General features: G+C 44.5%; 1 protein-coding gene across 1 annotated transcript; it reads left to right on the forward strand.

Annotated features, from left to right (window-relative positions):
- Positions 1 to 11,849: 11,849 nt before the first annotated feature.
- Positions 11,850 to 17,532, forward strand: LOC146079702 (uncharacterized). The gene is made up of 4 exons (XM_083186366.1): positions 11,850 to 11,898; positions 15,489 to 15,688; positions 16,002 to 16,160; positions 16,282 to 17,532. The coding sequence occupies exons 2-4, from the start codon at positions 15,504 to 15,506 to the stop codon at positions 16,565 to 16,567; spliced, it is 630 nt and encodes a 209-aa protein (XP_083042492.1). The 5' UTR covers positions 11,850 to 11,898; positions 15,489 to 15,503; the 3' UTR covers positions 16,568 to 17,532.
- Positions 17,533 to 19,498: the final 1,966 nt, after the last annotated feature.

Below are 19,498 nucleotides of genomic sequence, written 5' to 3' on the forward strand. Positions count from 1 at the left end.
CCCCTATTTGAATTTTGAACTATGCTGCCGCTTTAACTCTGGAGCCTCCCCTGATGGTGGCAAAAGGATCTGCAGTGCCTAACAAATGGCCTAATTCATGGGTATGGATCAAAAGGGTTGACAGTATCTAGGTCGACCCCAGAAGGGTGACATGCACTAGGTCAACGGCACAAGCAAAAGGTCGCCATGGGAAAAGTCTACATGAATTTTTCGCATATGTTTCGCGTCAATGTCGACATTGGACCTGAAGCATGGACACACTTCGCTCACTATGCTACGGGCCTGGTGCCACGCTCTGCTGCTGCTGCACTCAGCACACTCAGTAGATCATAAAGCAGGATAAAGTCCAAACAATGAAGAAGAAAAAGCCATGAATGAGTTTGTGTTGGCTCTGGTGGACGTCTCATTTCATTATGGGTGGCCGCTAACATCAGCAGTTCCATTGATTTCTGTGAATTAAGCCCAAAATACACCCAGTAAACAGATAACCAAGACAATGATTAGTAACTACAAGACTAATGGAGCCTACACATGTAGCGATTAAGGGGTATTTTGTAAGCGATCTCACATTAATGGGCCAGATGCACTAAGCTTCAAAAGTGATACAATGGAGAGTGATAAACAGCCAGCCAATCAGCTTGTACATGCTATGTCACAGGCTGGGTTTGAAAAGTGTCAGACAGGAGCTGATTGGCTGGCTGCTTATCACTCTCCATTTTAGCACTTTTGAAGCTTAGTACATCTGGCCCTAGATTGCATAGAAAATGCCCCTACTGTGCATTGCTCCGTGTGTAGGGGCATAGTAATGCGCTGGATATATCTAGTTAATCACCGGGGTCAGGGCCTGTGTTCTCATGGAGAACACTGGCCCGACAGATTGCTCAGCGGCAAATCCCTGTGCAGTGCTGTGTGCTGAGCGATCTAGCATCGTTCAGAACGCACATCGCTACGTGTGTAGGTCCCAAAGCAATCAAATAAGCAGGAGAGAGGCAGAAACCAAGAGTTAGGTGCAGTTGTAGCAAGTATGAAGTCGGTCATAGTATAAGCAAGGGAAGAATAGCACATAAGGGAGGATGACCAGAGACAGAGATGGCTACACCAGTTTACAGCCACCACCACCAGTTTAACTGTTATTTACTGGTCTCTTCCTGCTCCAGTCCTGTCTTTGTATCTTGGGAAATCAGACCACCACTTTCTGACATCAATGGGTCCAGATTTGACTGCTGGCACCCCCTCCTCTTATAATTCGCTAACAATCATTGGTTGGCGGCTGCTGTTGTTGCTCTCTCTCTCACAATGATGGTTTCAGTGTCAGTCACAGTGTCCCACTTCAAGGGCTTAAGAAGCTGTCCGGAGACTGCATAGGGCATGAATCGGATATAGAGATGATGAGTCACAGGGAGCAAGGTGACGAGCCGCTCGGGTGTACTGCTCCTATACTGTACCCACTAGCTTTCTAGGAGAACACAAGGGTAGCTGGGCAGTGACTCATATGGTATTCCCATGAATACATTTTTAACTCTACCCCCTGGACACTGAAAACCATTGGCATTAGCATAATGTCTCTTCTGTGTTGTGCAAGCAGATGTGTCGGGCACAGACTCTACTGTGTCCTTCTGGGGTTAAATGTGTTTTCTTTTTCTGTTCTATGGGGTCATATGTTTTTTTTTCCCCGTTGAGACCAATGTGTTTTTTCCCTGTGGGGGTCTAATGGTGTGCCTTGGTAAGTTTTACATCTTGTTTGGTGTGCAGAGGGTTGAAAAAGGTTGAAAATCACTGGCTTCGAGTCTACATGCCTATGCCTAGGGGCAGCACTTGATAATTATTGTGGTACTCTCAGCATGAAATGTACCAGAAATTGCTAACATATTTTCATTCTACTGTACCATATGCCATTGTGAGTGTAGTGTAAATGAGTAGGACGGGTGTGGTATAACACCCCAACAGTCGGGATGCCGACAGTCATTAGCCTGATGTTGGAATCCCAACTGCCTGGACTCAGACAGCGGGGGGAGCGCAACAAAGCCCCTTGGGGGCTCGCTGCGCTCGCCACAATGCGGGCATAGTGGTTCGCTATGCTCGCCATCTAGTTTATTCTCCCTCTACGGGGGTCATGGACCCCCACGAGGAAGAATACCCGCTGCCTGTGTGTTGGGCTTTTAGCAGTCGGGGTAATAACTGTCGGAATCCCGTCTGCCGATGACTCCTCCGGCACCCCAGTAGGACATGCACATACTTCCTGTGTCATAGATAGCGGCTTTTTTAAAATGATTATTCTATTAAATTGGCAAACACAAATTAGGGCTTATAACCAATTAATGAAAATACTAAAATAAGGCAAGGGGGTGCCCTCGCCCCTAAATTTGAATCTATCGCCCAACCCACAGCTTGTGCAAGAAGCCAAACTGCTCTATATGTGGGAGGACTGGGCCTGATTAAAGGTTCCAGGTGCCCTAGGCTATTACACATGTAACTTCCCCTGTAATACTGCTAAACACATGTGTATGAGCACTCAGGGACTCGCCATTCATACTACCCATGTGCTTGTACCGAAGGTTATACAACTGGCATGTATGGTCTAATGCTTGTGGCGGAGGAAGGAGGCTTTGGCTTTAGGCTGACCAGCTGGTGCTGTAGCCCAATGTACATAGGCCCTTATTCAGATCTGATTGCAGTACACATTTGTTCTCAAAATGGGCAAAACCATGTGCACTGCAGGTGGGGCAGATGTAGCATGTGCAGAGAGAGTTAGATTTGTGTGAGTTATTTTGATTCTGTGCAGGGTAAATACTGGTTTCATTATTTTTACACTGCAATTTAGATTTCAGTTTCAACACACCCCACCCAAATGTAACTTTCTATACATGTTACATCTGCCCCACCTGCAGTGCACATGGTTTTGCCCATTTTGAGAACAAATTTTTACTGCGATCAGATCTGAATAAGGGCCATAAAGTAATTCTGGATACACACCTACAGATTTATCTGCCAAATCTAACTGGTGGGAACAAAAACCAGGAAATATATGGGAGCAAAGGACATTCAAAAATGTACTCCCAAATGCTGGAGAACAGACAACGGTCAGTCAGAGAAACTGTTTAAATCATTCTGATCTAACAAATTTTTCCAAGCAACTGTTTTTGTTTGTTTTCAGCATTTGGAAGCAAATGTTGATTTGCTTCCATACATTTCCAGTTATTTTTTTCCCCACCTGACAGATTGGACAGATGAATCTTTGTGTGTGTACCCTGCTTTAGGGTTCCATCAGTAAGTTACATTGGCACACCCATCCTGCAGTCACCTTAAGAACTTTGCCCCCCACTGTTATGAAGGTGTCTGTGGCCCCACTCCCTAACTCTGTTGCCCAGGCCTAGCGTCCACGGTTAAGTGCAGAACTAGGCTTCGCCTGTACCCATCCCGGCTGTAAGGGCGGATTAGGTCCTCCCAGACTCCGTTACAGGCAGGAGTTAAGATTGGACAACTTATCCCTCCACGAGAGACGTGACTGCCAGGACGTATGGAAGCAGCAACACAGGCACACAGGGTGGTCTCTCCAGGTGGAACACAGGACTACTTGGTAGTAAACTCCGGATGAAAAACACCAACAGGCAGGAAAATCCAATGAGGACCGGGAACACTCCTAGACACGCTAGGGGAAATTTACTAAAGGAAATTTGTAAAAAAATAGGTGTATTTGTATTTAGAAATACACTTATTTTTGACATTTACTATCCCGAAAATACGGCAATTCGTAGTCGTATTGAAGTGCTATCAATACGAATACAAATTGCCGTATTTTCGGGATAGTAAGGGGGAAATTTACTAAAGGAAATGTGTAAAAAATAGGTGTAAAAATAGGTGTATTTGTATCCAGAAATACACTTATTTTTGACATTTTCTATCCCGAAAATACGGCAATTCGTATTAATGTGCTATCAATACGAATTGCCGTATTTTCGGGATAGAAAATGTCAAAAATAAGTGTATTTCTGGATACAAATACACCTATTTTTACACCTATTTTTTACACATTTCCTTTAGTAAATTTCCCCCGCTGGGTCAGAACTATAACCGGCGTCTGACCCAGCTTACTATGGTGCTTAAATACTGGAAGCATCCAATGACAGCCTGCCTGCCTAATGAAACTACCGCCGCCGCTGATCGCTGCACTCGTTCCTTCCCGCGGCTGCCTGGTGTCCCCATCGCCTAGGCAACCGCTGCGGCCGGGGAGGAAGAGGCGGCATGCAACTAGCTGGGAGGTCAGCTCCGCCTGCCGGCGCGATGTCACAGTGACGTCCCGGCTGTTGCACTGGTTGGAGAGTGCCGGAGGATGGCGGAGGCCGACTGTGCGGCCTCTGACACCCACAGAACATTGGGATGGGCAATATCTAAGAAGCATGGAATAAATGATGCCTTAATTTTATTCCCCAATTGTCACTTGCAAGGCACCGCCCCTCCCAGTCCTGGCACTCTAGGCTGCGGCCTGATCAGCCTTTTGGTTAATAAGCACTGGAGGAGGATAAACAGGCAATATGGCTACAGGAAGGTTCATGGCGCATTCCACACAGGAGATCAGTGCTGAAGAGATAGCTGTTGAGGCAATAAAGGAGCATGCACATGTTGTGTGACATTAACGCATTCCATCTCATTGGCAATGGAGACTTTCTCAAGAGAATGTGTGCAAGTGGCGTGGAAGTGGAATCATAAGAGAAGACAGAGAAGGAGCAATCAGAGATGTAGGAGAACAGTCAAGAGAGGACAGTATCATGATCAAGGGCATGAAGAATTTGTAATCGGGAAGGGTGGTCCACTGTGTCAAAAGCAGCATGGAGATCCCAGAGAATGAGCAAGAGTAGTGTTTCTCAAGGTTGTGATATTTATGATTTCTCCAACTCCCCATTTCCCATCTCTGACCACCGCCTGTTCTCTATTAGCTTATCTCTCTCTGTTTTTCCATCTCTCCCTCCTAAGGCTACTATCACTAAGTGTAAAATTTGGGTCTATTGACACCACGTCTCTATCCTCCCTTATTGGATGACTTCTCTCTCCTATTTTCATCTCTCTCTTAGCCTGAGCAAGCCACTCCCCTATACAATTCATCCCTTACCTCTGCCCTTAATTCTGTCACTCCACCGAAAATGATTCACCCTCACAGGTCAACACCTCAGCCCTGGCACACCAAATGCACTGGATATCTGCAAAAATGCTCATACTGTACACTGCTGAGCAACAGTGGAGGAAATAAAGTCATGGCCTTCATCAGCTCCCCCTTCCACATCACCATTTCACCCAATCCCCTCCTACCCACTCCTCTACCTCTCTCCTTCTGCCTGTTTGCATCTTGCCATCCTCCTCAAACTCTCCCTCTCAGACACTGTACCTTCTGCTTTCAAGAATGAACTAGTCTCCCCTATTCTTAAAAACCTACCGTTGATCCTAACACCCTCTCCAACTACTGACCATTCTCACTCCTCCCTTTTGCCTACTGACTCTTTCCTCACACTGCTTGACACATTCCAGTCTTGTTCCATCCTCTCAACTCCACTGAAACTGCCCTCACTAAAGTCTGCAATGACCTCCTTGCTACAAAATCCAAGGGCCACTACTCTTTGCTTATTCAATTTGACCTCTGCTCTGATTTTGACGCTGTGGACCACCTTCTCCTTTTGCAAAACCTTTACTACCTTGGTCTGCATGATACTGTCCTCTCCTAGTTGTCTTCAAACCTATCTGGCCATTCCTTCTCTGTTACCTCTCATGACTCCTCCTGCCCCCACTTCCACTAAAAGCAGGTGTCCCTCAATGTTCTGTTCTTGATAATTTTCCTTTTCTCACTCTATACATACATTTTAACTTACAATATCATCTCTATGCTGATGATACTTTCTCCGCTATCTCTTCTTGGGTGTCCGAGCGCTTTTTTTTTTTATTAAACTCAACATATCTAAGACTGAGCTGTCATCTTCCCACCCTCCCACACTACCTCACCTTACACAATTTCATGATCTATTGATGGCACTAGTATGTCCTCTAATCCCCAAATGCCCTGTCTTAAAGTTATCCATGACTATCCCCTCTCCTTCAAACCACATATTCTGCCCCTTTCACAAACCTGCCATTTTCATCTGAAAAATATTTCCAGTGTCAGACCATTTCTCACCCAGGATGCTACTAAGACCTTCATTCACTCACTGGTCATCTCCAGACTGGACTACTGTAATCTCTTATGTGGAATTCCTTTCAAATACCTCTCTCCGATCGAATCTATCCCAAATGCTTCAGCCACAGTTATCTTACTCACCGAATGTAGTGCATCCACCTCCCCCTCTTACAAGCCCTTCACTGGCTCCACTTCCTTTCCAAAATCCATTTCAAGCTTCTCACACTCACAAAGCTCTCACCCACTCATCTCACATTTCCATCTCTGAACTTATTTCCCTTTACACTTCCATCTGCCTCTCCTGCAAACTGGTAACTTCAACGCACTCCTGTCACAAGAATGTTTTTTATGTGCTTGCTTCCTATCTTTTGAATTCTCTTCCTCTCCCTTTCTCATCAAAACTTTAAATGAGCTCTCAATGCCCACTGCTTATCCAAACCCAGCCAACTCTCAACCTAACACACTGTTACATGCTCAGTTCTACCCCTTTCAGTGTCACTCCTCGCTGTCTGCCCTCCCTCATTCTTTTACCTAAACCATCTCTATTCTTATGGAGTTTTTCTGGGGGTGATGCAGCAACCTGAGATATGTCTGGCATTTTTCTGGGGGTGATGCAGCAACCTGAGATATGTCTGGAGTTTTTCTGGGGGTGATGCTGATGATGGAGTTGCAGTGCAACCAACCACTGTCCATCTCCATTCTTCATTGGAGGGCATCTAATCCCTCAGTTTTATGCCATCCTAATACTTTTTTTTATTATTGTCTGCTGATGCAGATACAGTGGCAAACGCAGGATTTTCAGAAGGGGGTTTCCAGAGGGGCGGAGCAAAGCACGGAGATGGACACTTAGGTGACCCAGTATATACCGGGTCAGTTAAAGTATTATAGATAGACCAAATGTATATAAATAATAATAATAATAAAAAAATATATATATACATACATACATACAGGGGCGTCAACAGCAGTGTAGACCCCTGGGCATAGCAATGTATTGGGGCCCCTGCCGATCCTCCAGCGGTAGGGATGGGGTAAGCTTTGATGTCCCGCGGGTGGTAGGGGGTGTTATATAAACCGCTCAGCATGTAGGGCTAAGTAATTTCCACTAATTACCCCTTTACTGCACAGATGGTGGGAGATGGGGGCATTGGGCTGAATAAAGGGGCCCTGATACATAACTTCCAGGGTGGTAGAGGATGTTTAATATGCAGAGGAGGGGTGTGTAGTGGAGTGGGCTTATTATTCATAATTTTCTGCTGCGAGGACAGCTTGCTTGACTGCAGATATCTCCAGTTCCTGGAAATAGATTTCTTAAAAAAAACTAGAGAATCCCACCTACCAAATGGTATTGGGACTAGGGGATCAGAGTTCAGGAGGCAGAGCAATCCGCCAACGAGTATATAAAACTACATACCAGGTGTGTGGAGCTGGGGCAGTAACGCCAGCTGCTGGAAGGCTGATATCTCTGGTTCTGGGAACAGTAGAGACAAGCTACTAGGGCCCCTCAAAGGGGGAGAGTCCCAGCTTTTGGAATATATCCTCAGAAAAACTCTAAGTCAGACAGAACCTGAAATATCTGACTGGGAATAACAATTAACATGCTTGGATGGGGACCACTGCTTTGAAGTCAGATATCTCTGGTTCCCAAGGGCCGATTTTTACAATTCTTGTATCCATGGAAAGAGGGGACCCTCAGCTTTCAGCTGAGGGCCCTTAGACTCCTGGGGCGTTTCTGGGTACTCAGAAACCCCCCCTGCGTGCGCTACTGAGATATCTTTATATAATATCTATTTGACCTAGGTTTTTAAAGAAATCATCCTTGACAAGGCATTTGATTGACAATGATGGACCCCAGAGGAGACATTGCCGCCTGCTCCCGCCTGACGCCAATACAAGGCAGAAGCCGGAGAATCGAGTGACGTCCCCAGAAGCCTCCCGCCACGCGCTGAAACCGCTAAACGGCAACACGTTGCCGCATCCAGCCACCTGAAGTTTTCATACAATGGAACTCAGGTAGCCATTAGGGAAAGCCAGTTAGCCTCTGGATTTTGGACTTATGCCCTCCCAACATCTCTGAAAAGAGTTGTAAAACCATTACAGAAAAGAAACAAAAACCTAAACCAAAAATAAAAATGGTAGCACCATACTGTCACAATTCTCATTGTGCAGCCTAATTTTTATGGGACTATACCACTTTTCCCCCTGTTTTACGGGGTGGTGGCCAGTTGGAAGACCCCCTGGCACACAGCATCTATTCGCAGCAGACACAGAGACAGGGAGCCTGCCAGCAGCTCACAGAATGTTGGGCATGCCAACATAATGATAAATGGGCTTACAGTTACAGCACTGCTGTTAAGCCACTCCCCCTTTGTCAAGGCTGCATCCCCCTTTAAAACTACATGAAAACCATGTACAGTAGTAACGATTCCATATTTCTAAAAGTTGGGAGCTATGTAGCACTGCGAGGCACGTTGTTACAAGTAACAACTTGCCTCTGATACTGTGTAACAACTTGCCCCAAGTGATTTCAGATAACTAAAGGAGCCTACACAAGGAACAATTTGACGTTGTGGGCATTCCTGATCGATCGGCACGACCAATGGTTCAAATCGCTCTGTGCATCGTTAACGATGCGCATACCCGCCAATTGTTATTGATGATCTATGATCTTCCATGCATGCAGGAAGCGCATGATGAATGATTTGATACACTTGTTCATGTCTGATCGCTGTAACAAATAGCCCGCTTTCCCCTACTGTTTTGTGACCAAAGCGACACTTATTAGGGATTGCGCTGCTGCTGATTATGAGGAATGTGGAGGAGAAATGTGTAGGTATTTTAGCAATTGTCCGTGGTGATCGCCCCTGCGAATGTGGGGCAGAGAATCGGCTGGCCTGCAAGGCGTGAAACTTACTTTTACAGAGCAAATGATTTTAAGCTCAATCAGTCCTAGTGCTCTCACAGTGGAGCGAACCCATCGACAAGGCACATGTAGTCACCACCCCAGAATACACCCCGGTTACTGCCCAGTTGTGCCCAGTTTTGTGGCCACGCCAATCCATACGCCCACATTACGACTACTCTGCACAAGTTTATTCGCTAGCGTATTCTACTCGTAAGGTCGTGAGTTTGCACGGTTGCCCAAACCTACACATGCGCCTTGCGAATGGTACGCATGCGCAGTGGGCTAAGATACACTCTGCAAGCAGAATATGGCCCTACAGTTCTGGCCAGGTACATCGTGGTTTACAACGCGCTTTTGAGGGCTCTGACTCGCGAGTTGCAGATCGCGTTTTGTCCTGCGTTATGTACCACGCCATGCAATACATAGTTTAACCACTGGGTGACTAATGCTCCACGTTAAGACTTTACGCTACGGATTTTTGCTAACCAGCCACTTTTCACTAGGGATTTTGTCCTTACTTTACGGACAGAGTATTTTGTATTTATTCGCAGACGCAGCTACGTACGGTCATTTATGTAATTGGTACAGAAGCCATGCTAACCTTTGCTATTGCTAGATGACTACTTAAATTATTGGAGGACCTACAGTATCATACAGTACTTTACACTACGGATTTTGTCCTTACTTTACGGACAGAGTTATTTTCTTTTATTCGCAGCCGCAGTGACATACTGGATGGTCATGAACTGTATTTGATTGGTGCAGAAGCCATGCTAACCATCTGCCAGCAGTAAAATCACAGGCAATAGTGGCCTAGCGGGTAGAGGCACGGCTTCACTACTGTATCTCAGTATCAGTAGTTCGATCCTCAGTTGGTTACATTATATTTTTATTTTTGAAACGTTCTTTTTTTTTTTTTTAAACTAATACAGGTACTGTAGTTACAGTAGTTGGTGCTTATCAAATTCTTTCGGACTTTTCCACAAACAAAAATTCACAATGGCAGGCATCCATGTACACGATAGTTAATACCCATACTGTACATACTGTACAGTACTGTACGGCGCTACAGAGAACGGTTTTTTTCGCAAAATAGATTTAGCTGTGCAGGTAAAACTCCTTGCCTTGAGGACCGTGTTTCGGGATAAAATTCGCTAACCTTTGCTAACGTCACTTTTCACTACGGATCTTGTCCTTAGTTTACGGACAGTTTGTACAGTATTTATTCGCAGAAGCAGCTACGTACGGTCATGTATGTAATTGGTACAGAAGCCATGCTAACCTTTGCTATTGCTGGATGACTACTTAAAACATTATTTGAGGACCTACAGTATCATACTTTACACTACGGATTTTGTCCTTACTTTACGGACAGAGTTATTTTCTTTTATTCGCAGCCGCAGTGACGTACTGGATGGTCATGAACTGTATGTGATTGGTGCAGAAGCCATGCTAACCATCTGCCAGCAGTAAAATAACAGGCAATATTGGCCTAGCGGGTAGAGGCACGGCTTCACTATCTCAGTATCAGTAGTTCGATCCTCAGTTGGTTACATTATATATTTATTTTTGAAACGTTCTTTTTTTTTTTTTTTTAACTAATACAGGTACTGTAGTTACAGTAGTTGGTGCTTATCAAATTCTTTCGGACTTTTCCACAAACAAAAATTCACAATGGCAGGCATCCATGTACACGATAGTTAATACCCATACTGTACATACTGTACGGCGCTACAGAGAACGGTTTTTTTCGCAAAATAGATTTAGCTGTGCAGGTAAAACTCCTTGCCTTGAGGACCGTGTTTCGGGATAAAATTCGCTAACCTTTGCTAACCAGTCACTTTTCACTACGGATCTTGTCCTTAGTTTACGGACAGTTTGTACAGTATTTATTCGCAGAAGCAGCTACGTACGGTCATGTATGTAATTGGTACAGAAGCCATGCTAACCTTTGCTATTGCTGGATGACTACTTAAAACATTATTTGAGGACCTACAGTATCATACTTTACACTACGGATTTTGTCCTTACTTTACGGACAGAGTTATTTTCTTTTATTCGCAGCCGCAGTGACGTACTGGATGGTCATGAACTGTATGTGATTGGTGCAGAAGCCATGCTAACCATCTGCCAGCAGTAAAATCACAGGCAATATTGGCCTAGCGGGTAGAGGCACGGCTTCACTATTTCAGTATCAGTAGTTCGATCCTCAGTTGGTTACATTATATTTTTATTTTTGAAACGTTCTTTTTTTTTTTTTTTTAACTAATACAGGTACTGTAGTTACAGTAGTTGGTGCTTATCAAATTCTTTCGGACTTTTCCACAAACAAAAATTCACAATGGCAGGCATCCATGTACACGATAGTTAATACCCATACTGTACTGCGCTACAGAGAACGTTTTTTTTTCGCAACAATAGATTTCTCCAAACTCAGACACAGACCGACACCTCACACAATAAGATGTTGATTGCAGTCATATGTTAATTGCAGTCTGCCTTTTTGTTATGCTGGTAATTGTACATAATTCAAATGCACCTATCAGCTTCATGAAGGATTTCCTTTGTCTGCCAGCATAAATTCAGCTACAGATATTAAAATTGTCAAACAATCCAGTTTGTTTTTCTGCATCTAAACCGTGTAGAATTGCTACGGATCGTCTCTTCATCTCTTGCCTGTATACAAGCACGAGATTGTACCTGTACACCTGGACTATTCATTCTGCTGAATCCAAAGTCAAGTTGTTGCTGCGTTCCTGTTCTACCAAGCGTTACCATCATACTGCCTTCCTTCCGCAAGAAGAGTACAGTACTGTATCTTCTCGCTGGAGCAGTAAGTACACTATACAGTACAGTATTTATACTATACTGTAGTCATTTGTACATTTCACTGATTGCTGCATTACAGTATACAGTAAGCAGCACTACAAAACGGTCCCTGCGCGGAAGCGCTCGTTTCCCACCCTTCCCTGAATGAAGATGTTTCCCTTTTTTCCCTACTGTTCAAATGCACCCGGTGCAGAATACTGTATACAATCGCCTGCTGTGTATACTGTATTCAGATACTGCAGGCTGCCGCTATGGGTATTGTCCGTAAATACTAGAGTCTGTTTCGCAGACTACTGTAACTGTATACAGTAGCGAGTAGTGATATCGTGATTTTTGATGTTCAGTGCAGTGCAGTAGAGATAGCGCCATTGAGAATATTGTACAATGTGTTAAAATTGCCTGGTGTGTATGGGCCGCAAATCCCCGACTAGCGATGACAGTACTCTATTAGGGTGGGCTACTGTAGGCTGCTAAATACTAGTTCTCTCCGTAATACCATTGGTGTAATACCGTAAAACACGTATTTTTTCCTCAAACGAGGGGACCGGTGTTTTTCTCATGTTTACAGACTGTTTCGCAGGCTTAGTCAGTAGTAGGAGCACGTGATACAGTATCGTGATTTTTTCATCTGAAAATTGCCTGGTGTGTATGGTCCAGAGTTCCCCGACTAGTGATGAGAATACTTTATTAGGCTACTGCAGGCTGCCGCTATGGGTATTGTCCGTATAATGTGTAATAAATCCTGGATTGGGGTATTGTCAGTAATATTGTTGTAATACCGTAAATAACGGATCATTTTGCATTTTTTCCCGCATACTGTACTAGTAATTGAAGTAGTCACAGCAATAGGATCACGTGGTATCGTGATTTTCCGCCATTTTAGGGATCAACATGGATGCCACATACAGTACAGTGCAGTGCAGTAGAGATAGCGCCATTTAGAATATTGTACGTGTTAAAATTGCCTGGTGTGTATAGGCCGCAGATCCCCGACTAGCGATGACAATACTCTATTAGGGTGGGCTACTACTGGCAGGCTGCTACTACTGTATGGGTATTCTCGTATAATCTGTGCAACTGTAAATACTGTTGGTGTAATACTGTAAATACTGTACAGTAACGTATTTTTTCGCAGGTGGGGGATTTTTGCGCATATTAATAGACTATTTCGCAGACTCAGTCATACTGTATTTGTGTAAAAAAAATCCCCTAGCTGTGTACAAAATCCCCTAGCTGTGGGTGTATTGTAAGTACTGTACAGTCATTACATTAAAAGTAATGCCATGACCACAGGCTGCTCCCCCTGTATAATAATTTGTGTCATGGCATTACTATTATTAATAGTAATGCCATGACACAAATTATTATACAGGGGGAGCAGCCTGTGGTGTCATTGCATTATTATTATACAGAGGGAGCAGCCTGTGGTGTCATGGCATTACTTTTACAGTATATTATACAGGGGTAGCAGCCTGTGGTGTCATGGCATTATTATTATGCAGAGGGAGCAGCCTGTGGTGTCATGGCATAATGCCATGACACCACAGGCTGCTCCCCCTGTACAATAATAATGACACCACAGGGTGTGTCATGGCATTACTATTATTAATAGTAATGCCATGACACAAATTATTATACAGGGGGAGCAGCCTGTGGTGTCATTGCATTATTATTAATACAGTATACATGAAACAGCACAGCAGATACTGTACTGTGTATTACGCGTCCCCTCACGGGTCTTGCTGCGCTCGTCACGCTTCAGGTTCGGTGGCTCGCTGCGCTCTATACAGTATACTGTACTGTAAAATCAACTCCAAACTCCACGCCGACGTGTGTAGTGGGGGCTGCCTGCGCTCGCCACGCTTCGGGTTGGTGTTGATAATGGGGTCTCGTTAACAATGGTGGTGCATTTAAAATAGTCATTACCCATCAGGGTACTCATCTGGTTGCCTGTACAATTAAAAATCGTTCCTATCGCTTCATATCACATGCGATGTGATTTTTGGTTGTACAATGCCCTGCGATGGAAATCGGGGGCGCCTTGATAATACACAAGTAACCCATTTCTTTTTAATCATGCTACTTTTTGCCAATTTTCCGATCTACAGTAAATCTCCAAGTGTGTATAGTGTAGGCCACCAATGGGAGACACAACACTAGCAAAGTCTCCCGTCTGCTGATTTGACCAGCATGCCAGCGATGATGGATAATTTTTCATCCATCATCGCTGTGTGTGTGTGTGTGTGTACACCGCGCGTGCTTTCAACTTGCGGACCGCCTCTGCGCCTCCCCTTCTCCTGCCCCTGCTCCTTCCCCCTGCTCTGTGTTGTTATGAGCAGGGAGAAGCCACACATTACCGGCCGCTAGGGTTGCCACCTCATCCCTTTAATCCTGGAGACTGTACTGTATTTGGTACTTTATAACAGAAAAAATGGGAAAGGTCACTTATCGGGCGCTTGAAGGAGTTTGTTCTGCGCTGTAATCTCCAAAGTCAAATCTTATGGGAACTGAGTTCTCACCAGTCCCATATGCGTTTAAAGATGTAGTCTCTCCAGGGCACATCAGCTGGGCTTTAGTACTGCCAAAGGTCCTGGTCCAACGATTCCTTTCTCTGTCCCATACACAGTCCACCAACGCGTTTCTTCCTCCGCAGAGGACTTTTTTAAGGTGTCCTGCATTACTGCGTATGAGCCCTTTATACAGTATACAGTACCTGGTCTATTCCCGCTTCCTGGCCGGACTCTAATTAATTGTGTAGAACTACTGTACGTGTCCCATAGTCCTTTGCGAGGAACAGCGGGACTTCCTGTTTGCCGCTGCCGGCTTACAGGGTAGTCTTGGCAACCCTGACGCTCAGACGCAGCAGAGCGCAGGGTGCGTGTTCACGTCACTCCCGATCCGGCACTCTTATACTGTAGATCAGTGATTTTCAACCTTTTTACCTTGCGGCACACTAAATATGATTTTAAAATTGCCAAGGCACACCATGAGATCCCTACAGGGCAAAACTCATTGGCCCCCACAGGAAAAAAAAACAAACCTATTGGCCCCATACAGTATAAAAGAAATCACACTGGTCCCCACAGGTAACAAAAACAAAATACTGTACATTGCTCTTTACACGAAAAGAAGAGACCAGTAAATAACAGTTGAAATGGTGATGGCTGTAAACTGGTTCGGGCATCTCTAGATCTGGGGGCACACTTGAGAACAGCTCAAGGCACACTAGTGTGCCACGGCACAGTGGTTGAAAAACACTGCTGTAGATCCTTTATATCGTGGGCTGTTTGTAGACGTTTGTGTAATGTCGTAACGTCACTTCCGGTTTCGTCTGAAGTGACTACAGCTCACAGGATTCCTCTCACAAAGTGCCGTGATTCTGGGCAGTGTATTTGGTACAGTACTTGTCTATTATCACGGCGCCCATCGCATCGCATACCACTAATTAAGGGAAGGCAACCCTACCGGCTGCACGTCCGGCCCCAACTTCACTCCTGCCTGCCCGGCTGCCAGCCAGTCGACTTGTTGCCGAAGTACCAAAATTTCCATTACTGGTCAGTATTTACGGTACATTACTGTATCTTGTCTCCACAGTTCCTGAGATTAAACATGCCGCCAAAAATCACCAAAGAAATGAGCCAGATCATCGTCAAGATGAAGCAAGATAACAAGACAACACGAGAGATCCAGGCTTGGCTGAAAGAAAGTGGTACTGAAGTTCATTTACAGACTGTGCGCAATCATGCTTCTATGAGGATGCGCCCCAGATACAGAACTCCTTCTCACTGCACATTGTAAGTACAGTACTCTATACAGTATTAGCAGATTCTATAATTACTGTACTGTACATTACTACTGTATACTGTACTGTACCAGGCGGCTTCAAGCTGTGGCCCTCCAGCCGTTGTGAAACTACTGTACAATTGCCATCATGCTGTGCCATCGATTTGCTATTAGAGAAAGATACTGTAAAGTACAATTACAGTGTGGCAAGGCATGCCTGGATGTGTAGTTTCACAACAGCTGGAGGTCCACAGTTTGGACATGCCTGCTGTACTGTACAGTATGCTGTACAATCATTTTTGTCTGTGTTATACTGTACTATAGGAAAGTCCAAAAGATTGTAGAAGAATTAACTTGTGGTGATGATGAGCGTACTGCTGGAAAAATAAAAAACATTCTTCATTCGGACTATGATATGGACGTTTCAGTTTCCAGTGTGAAACGGATGCGAAGAACAATGGGATGGAGATATTGTCGCACAAGGTAATGTAAAATACTGTACTGTACAGTACATCAACCTTAATTTTACAATACTGTATACTGCAAGTCATAAGCATTTAATGTCTCAATGGTCCTAATTTTTTTTTACTTACTGTACCTGTAGGCTGCATCCCATGATAAGAGATGTCAATAAAGAAAAGAGAGTGATACAAGCTCAACAGTGGATTGACAGTGCCGAAAAATTTAATGATGTACTTTTCACAGATGAAACTTCTGTTTCTATGGAGAGGTTCTCAAGAATGTCCTTCCGCAAACCTACCTTTATCTCATTGAAACCACGAGCAAAGTTTCCATTAAAAGTCCACGTATGGGGAGGTATATCTCGCAGGGGTGCTGGACCTATGTTAGTTTTTGAAGGTACTGTACTGTACATTTCTACTGTACTGTAGTTTTAAACAACTCAGAACCCTGAAATGTGTACATGTTAATGGCATCTTACTGTATCTCTGTAGGGATTATGGATAAGATCTTCTTCCAAGAACAAATAGTCGATCGTGTTTTGGTGCCATTTATCAGAAAATACTATCCATCTGGACACAGAGTATTCCAAGATAATGACCCAAAACATTCTGCTTCTGCAAAATACATGGAAGAGAGAGGAATAATTTGGCAACGCACACCACCAGAGTGAGTATTATTCGAACAGCATTTACTGAACTACAGTACACTACTTATTGTACAGTCGTGATTTTAATACTACTGTACTGTACAGTACAGTATGTTAATACAGTAGTACGTACTTAACTTTTGTATGTACTGTACTACGTATACTTTAGGTCACCGGACATGAACCCAATTGAAATGGTCTGGGCACAAATGAAGAAGTTCATCAGGAATGAAGTGAAACCGAAAAATAAACAAGAACTTTTGGATGGGATCAGGACTTTTTGGGAAAAAAAACTGACACGTGTCCAGTGTATTAAGTACATAAACCATCTGGACACCGTCTTGCCTGTCGTCATTGAGCGAAATGGGCATGCAACTGCTATGTAGATTCTCCAGTACTGTATAATACAGTATAAAGTACTGTACCTGTAAAACTGAACCCCTCGCAGCAGTCTCTTACAGTACAGTATACTGTACTGTACAGTACAGTACAGTACCTCTCCTTTTACTCGCTGTCCACCTCACAACTTACTGTATTTCCCTCCCTTCAATGTTTACTTGACATGTACTACACATTGCAGTTTGCTTGGGTCAGAGAACAAGGAAGAACCACTGGCCTGAAAAAAGTAAGTTTATGATCTTACTGTACAACACTCTTACAGATTGTCATGTGTACTGTATCTCTCGCTCGCTATTATTTTTTCTACTCTACCATGAGCAAAATCAAGCGTGTTTGGGCCAGAGAACAAAGGACAGGCAATGAAATGGAAAAAAAGTAAGTTTATGATCTTACTGTACATTATCTCTCTCCCTCTCTCCCATCCCCTTCCCCTGCCAACATGTCCCCCCCCCCCCCCCGAAACCCTTGTGACCATTCAGTACTAACACTATTCTTTTTTCTTCTCCCCTTACTGTATCCACCACATGCCACTCTACCATGAGCAAAATCAAGCGAGTTTGGGACCGAGAACAAAGGACTGGCAATGAAATGGAAAAAAAGTACGTTTATGATCTTACTGTACTGTACATTATCTCTCTCCCTCTCTCCCATCCCCTTCCCCTGCCAACATGTGTCTCCCCCCCCCGAAACCCTTGTGACCATTCAGTACTAATGCTATTCTTTTTTCTTCTCCCCTTACTGTATCCACCACATGCCACTCTACCATGAGCAAAATCAAGCGAGTTTGGGACCGAGAACAAAGGACTGGCAATGAAATGGAAAAAAAGTACGTTTATGATCTTACTGTACATTACTGTATCTCTCTCCCTCTCTCCCATCCCCTTCCCCTGCAAACATGTGTCTCCCCCCCGAAACCCTTGTGACCATTCAGTACTAACGCTATTCTTTTTTCTTCTCCCCTTACTGTATCCACCACATGCCACTCTACTATGAGCAAAATCAAGCGTGTTTGGGACAGAGAGCAAAGGACAGGCAATGAAATGGAAAAAAGTAAGTTTATGGGGCGAGATTTTTTAGTCATGAAAAGTTGCAATTTTTTGGAAATGTGCGATTTTGTGATTGAAAAAAAAAAAAAATTGGCGTGAGGTCCCCCCTCCTGTACATAACCAGCCCCGGGCTCATTGAGCCGGACCTGGTTCCAAAAATACGGGGGACAAAAAGCGTAGGGGTCCCCCATATTTCTGAAACCAGCCCGGGACTCTTGGACCGGTCCTGGTTCCAAAAATACGAGGGACAAAAAATCTGGCGGTTCCCCCGTATTTTGAAACCAGCTCCAACAGCCCGCAGTGTCATGCCACAGCCGGGGGACACTTTTTACACAAGGTCCCCCGGCCGCACCATGAGCACCGTGGCTGGTCAGCCTTGGACGGGGTACCTGGAGGAGTGGGGACCCCCCCCCCCAATAAAGGGGTCCCCCCCCCCCAGCCTTCACCCGTCCAGGGCTGAAGCCCGGGGCTGTCACCGGCGTCCCTGGCCATTGGACGCCGGCCTGATAGGGTTAAATTGTCATTCCTAGCATTGCTTAATACAGGAGAACTGCAAGTGCCAGCAGACCTCCCCAAGCAGGCTGGGACTTGGGGAACCACAAGTCCCAGCATGCGGGGCATTAATAGGCCCACTGGGACTAGTAGCCCACCTGTAAAAAGAATGTTAAAATAAAGCACACGAATGCGAATTCCGGAGTTAAAAATAATCGCACTTTTAGAAAAGTGCGATTTACAGTATGCCGCAAATCGCCACCCATTAAAAAAATGGATTTGGGAAAACAATGAAAAAACGGCCGTTTTGGCGATAAAAATCGCCAAAAACCCACCATCGATCTCTAATACTGTAAATGTCACCCATGAACTTACTGAACATTACTGTATCTCTCTCCCTCTATCCCCTCCTCTTCCCCTGCCAACATGTGTCTCCCCCCCCCCCCCTGAAATCCTTGTGACCATTCAGTACTAACGCTATTCTTTTTTTCTTCTCTCCCCATACCACTCTACCATGAGCAAAATCAAGCGTGTTTGGGACAAAAGAGACACCCACTGCCTTGGAAAAAGCTTTCTTGTCACCTACTGTACTGTAAAATACTGTACTTTACTTAAAATACTGTGTTAGGACTGATTGAATTACTGTACTTTTTTATTATTATACAGTATTCTACGTTAAGTCCCCAGACAAACTGCAAACCATCTGTACAGGGTCTTGCCTGACGTCATTGAATGAAATGTAATGTAATGTACATTACATGCATACTGTAAATAAC

This window comes from Crinia signifera, chromosome 5 (genome assembly GCF_055691185.1).
Source record: "Crinia signifera chromosome 5, ASM5569118v1, whole genome shotgun sequence".
NCBI lineage: Eukaryota > Metazoa > Chordata > Amphibia > Anura > Myobatrachidae > Crinia > Crinia signifera.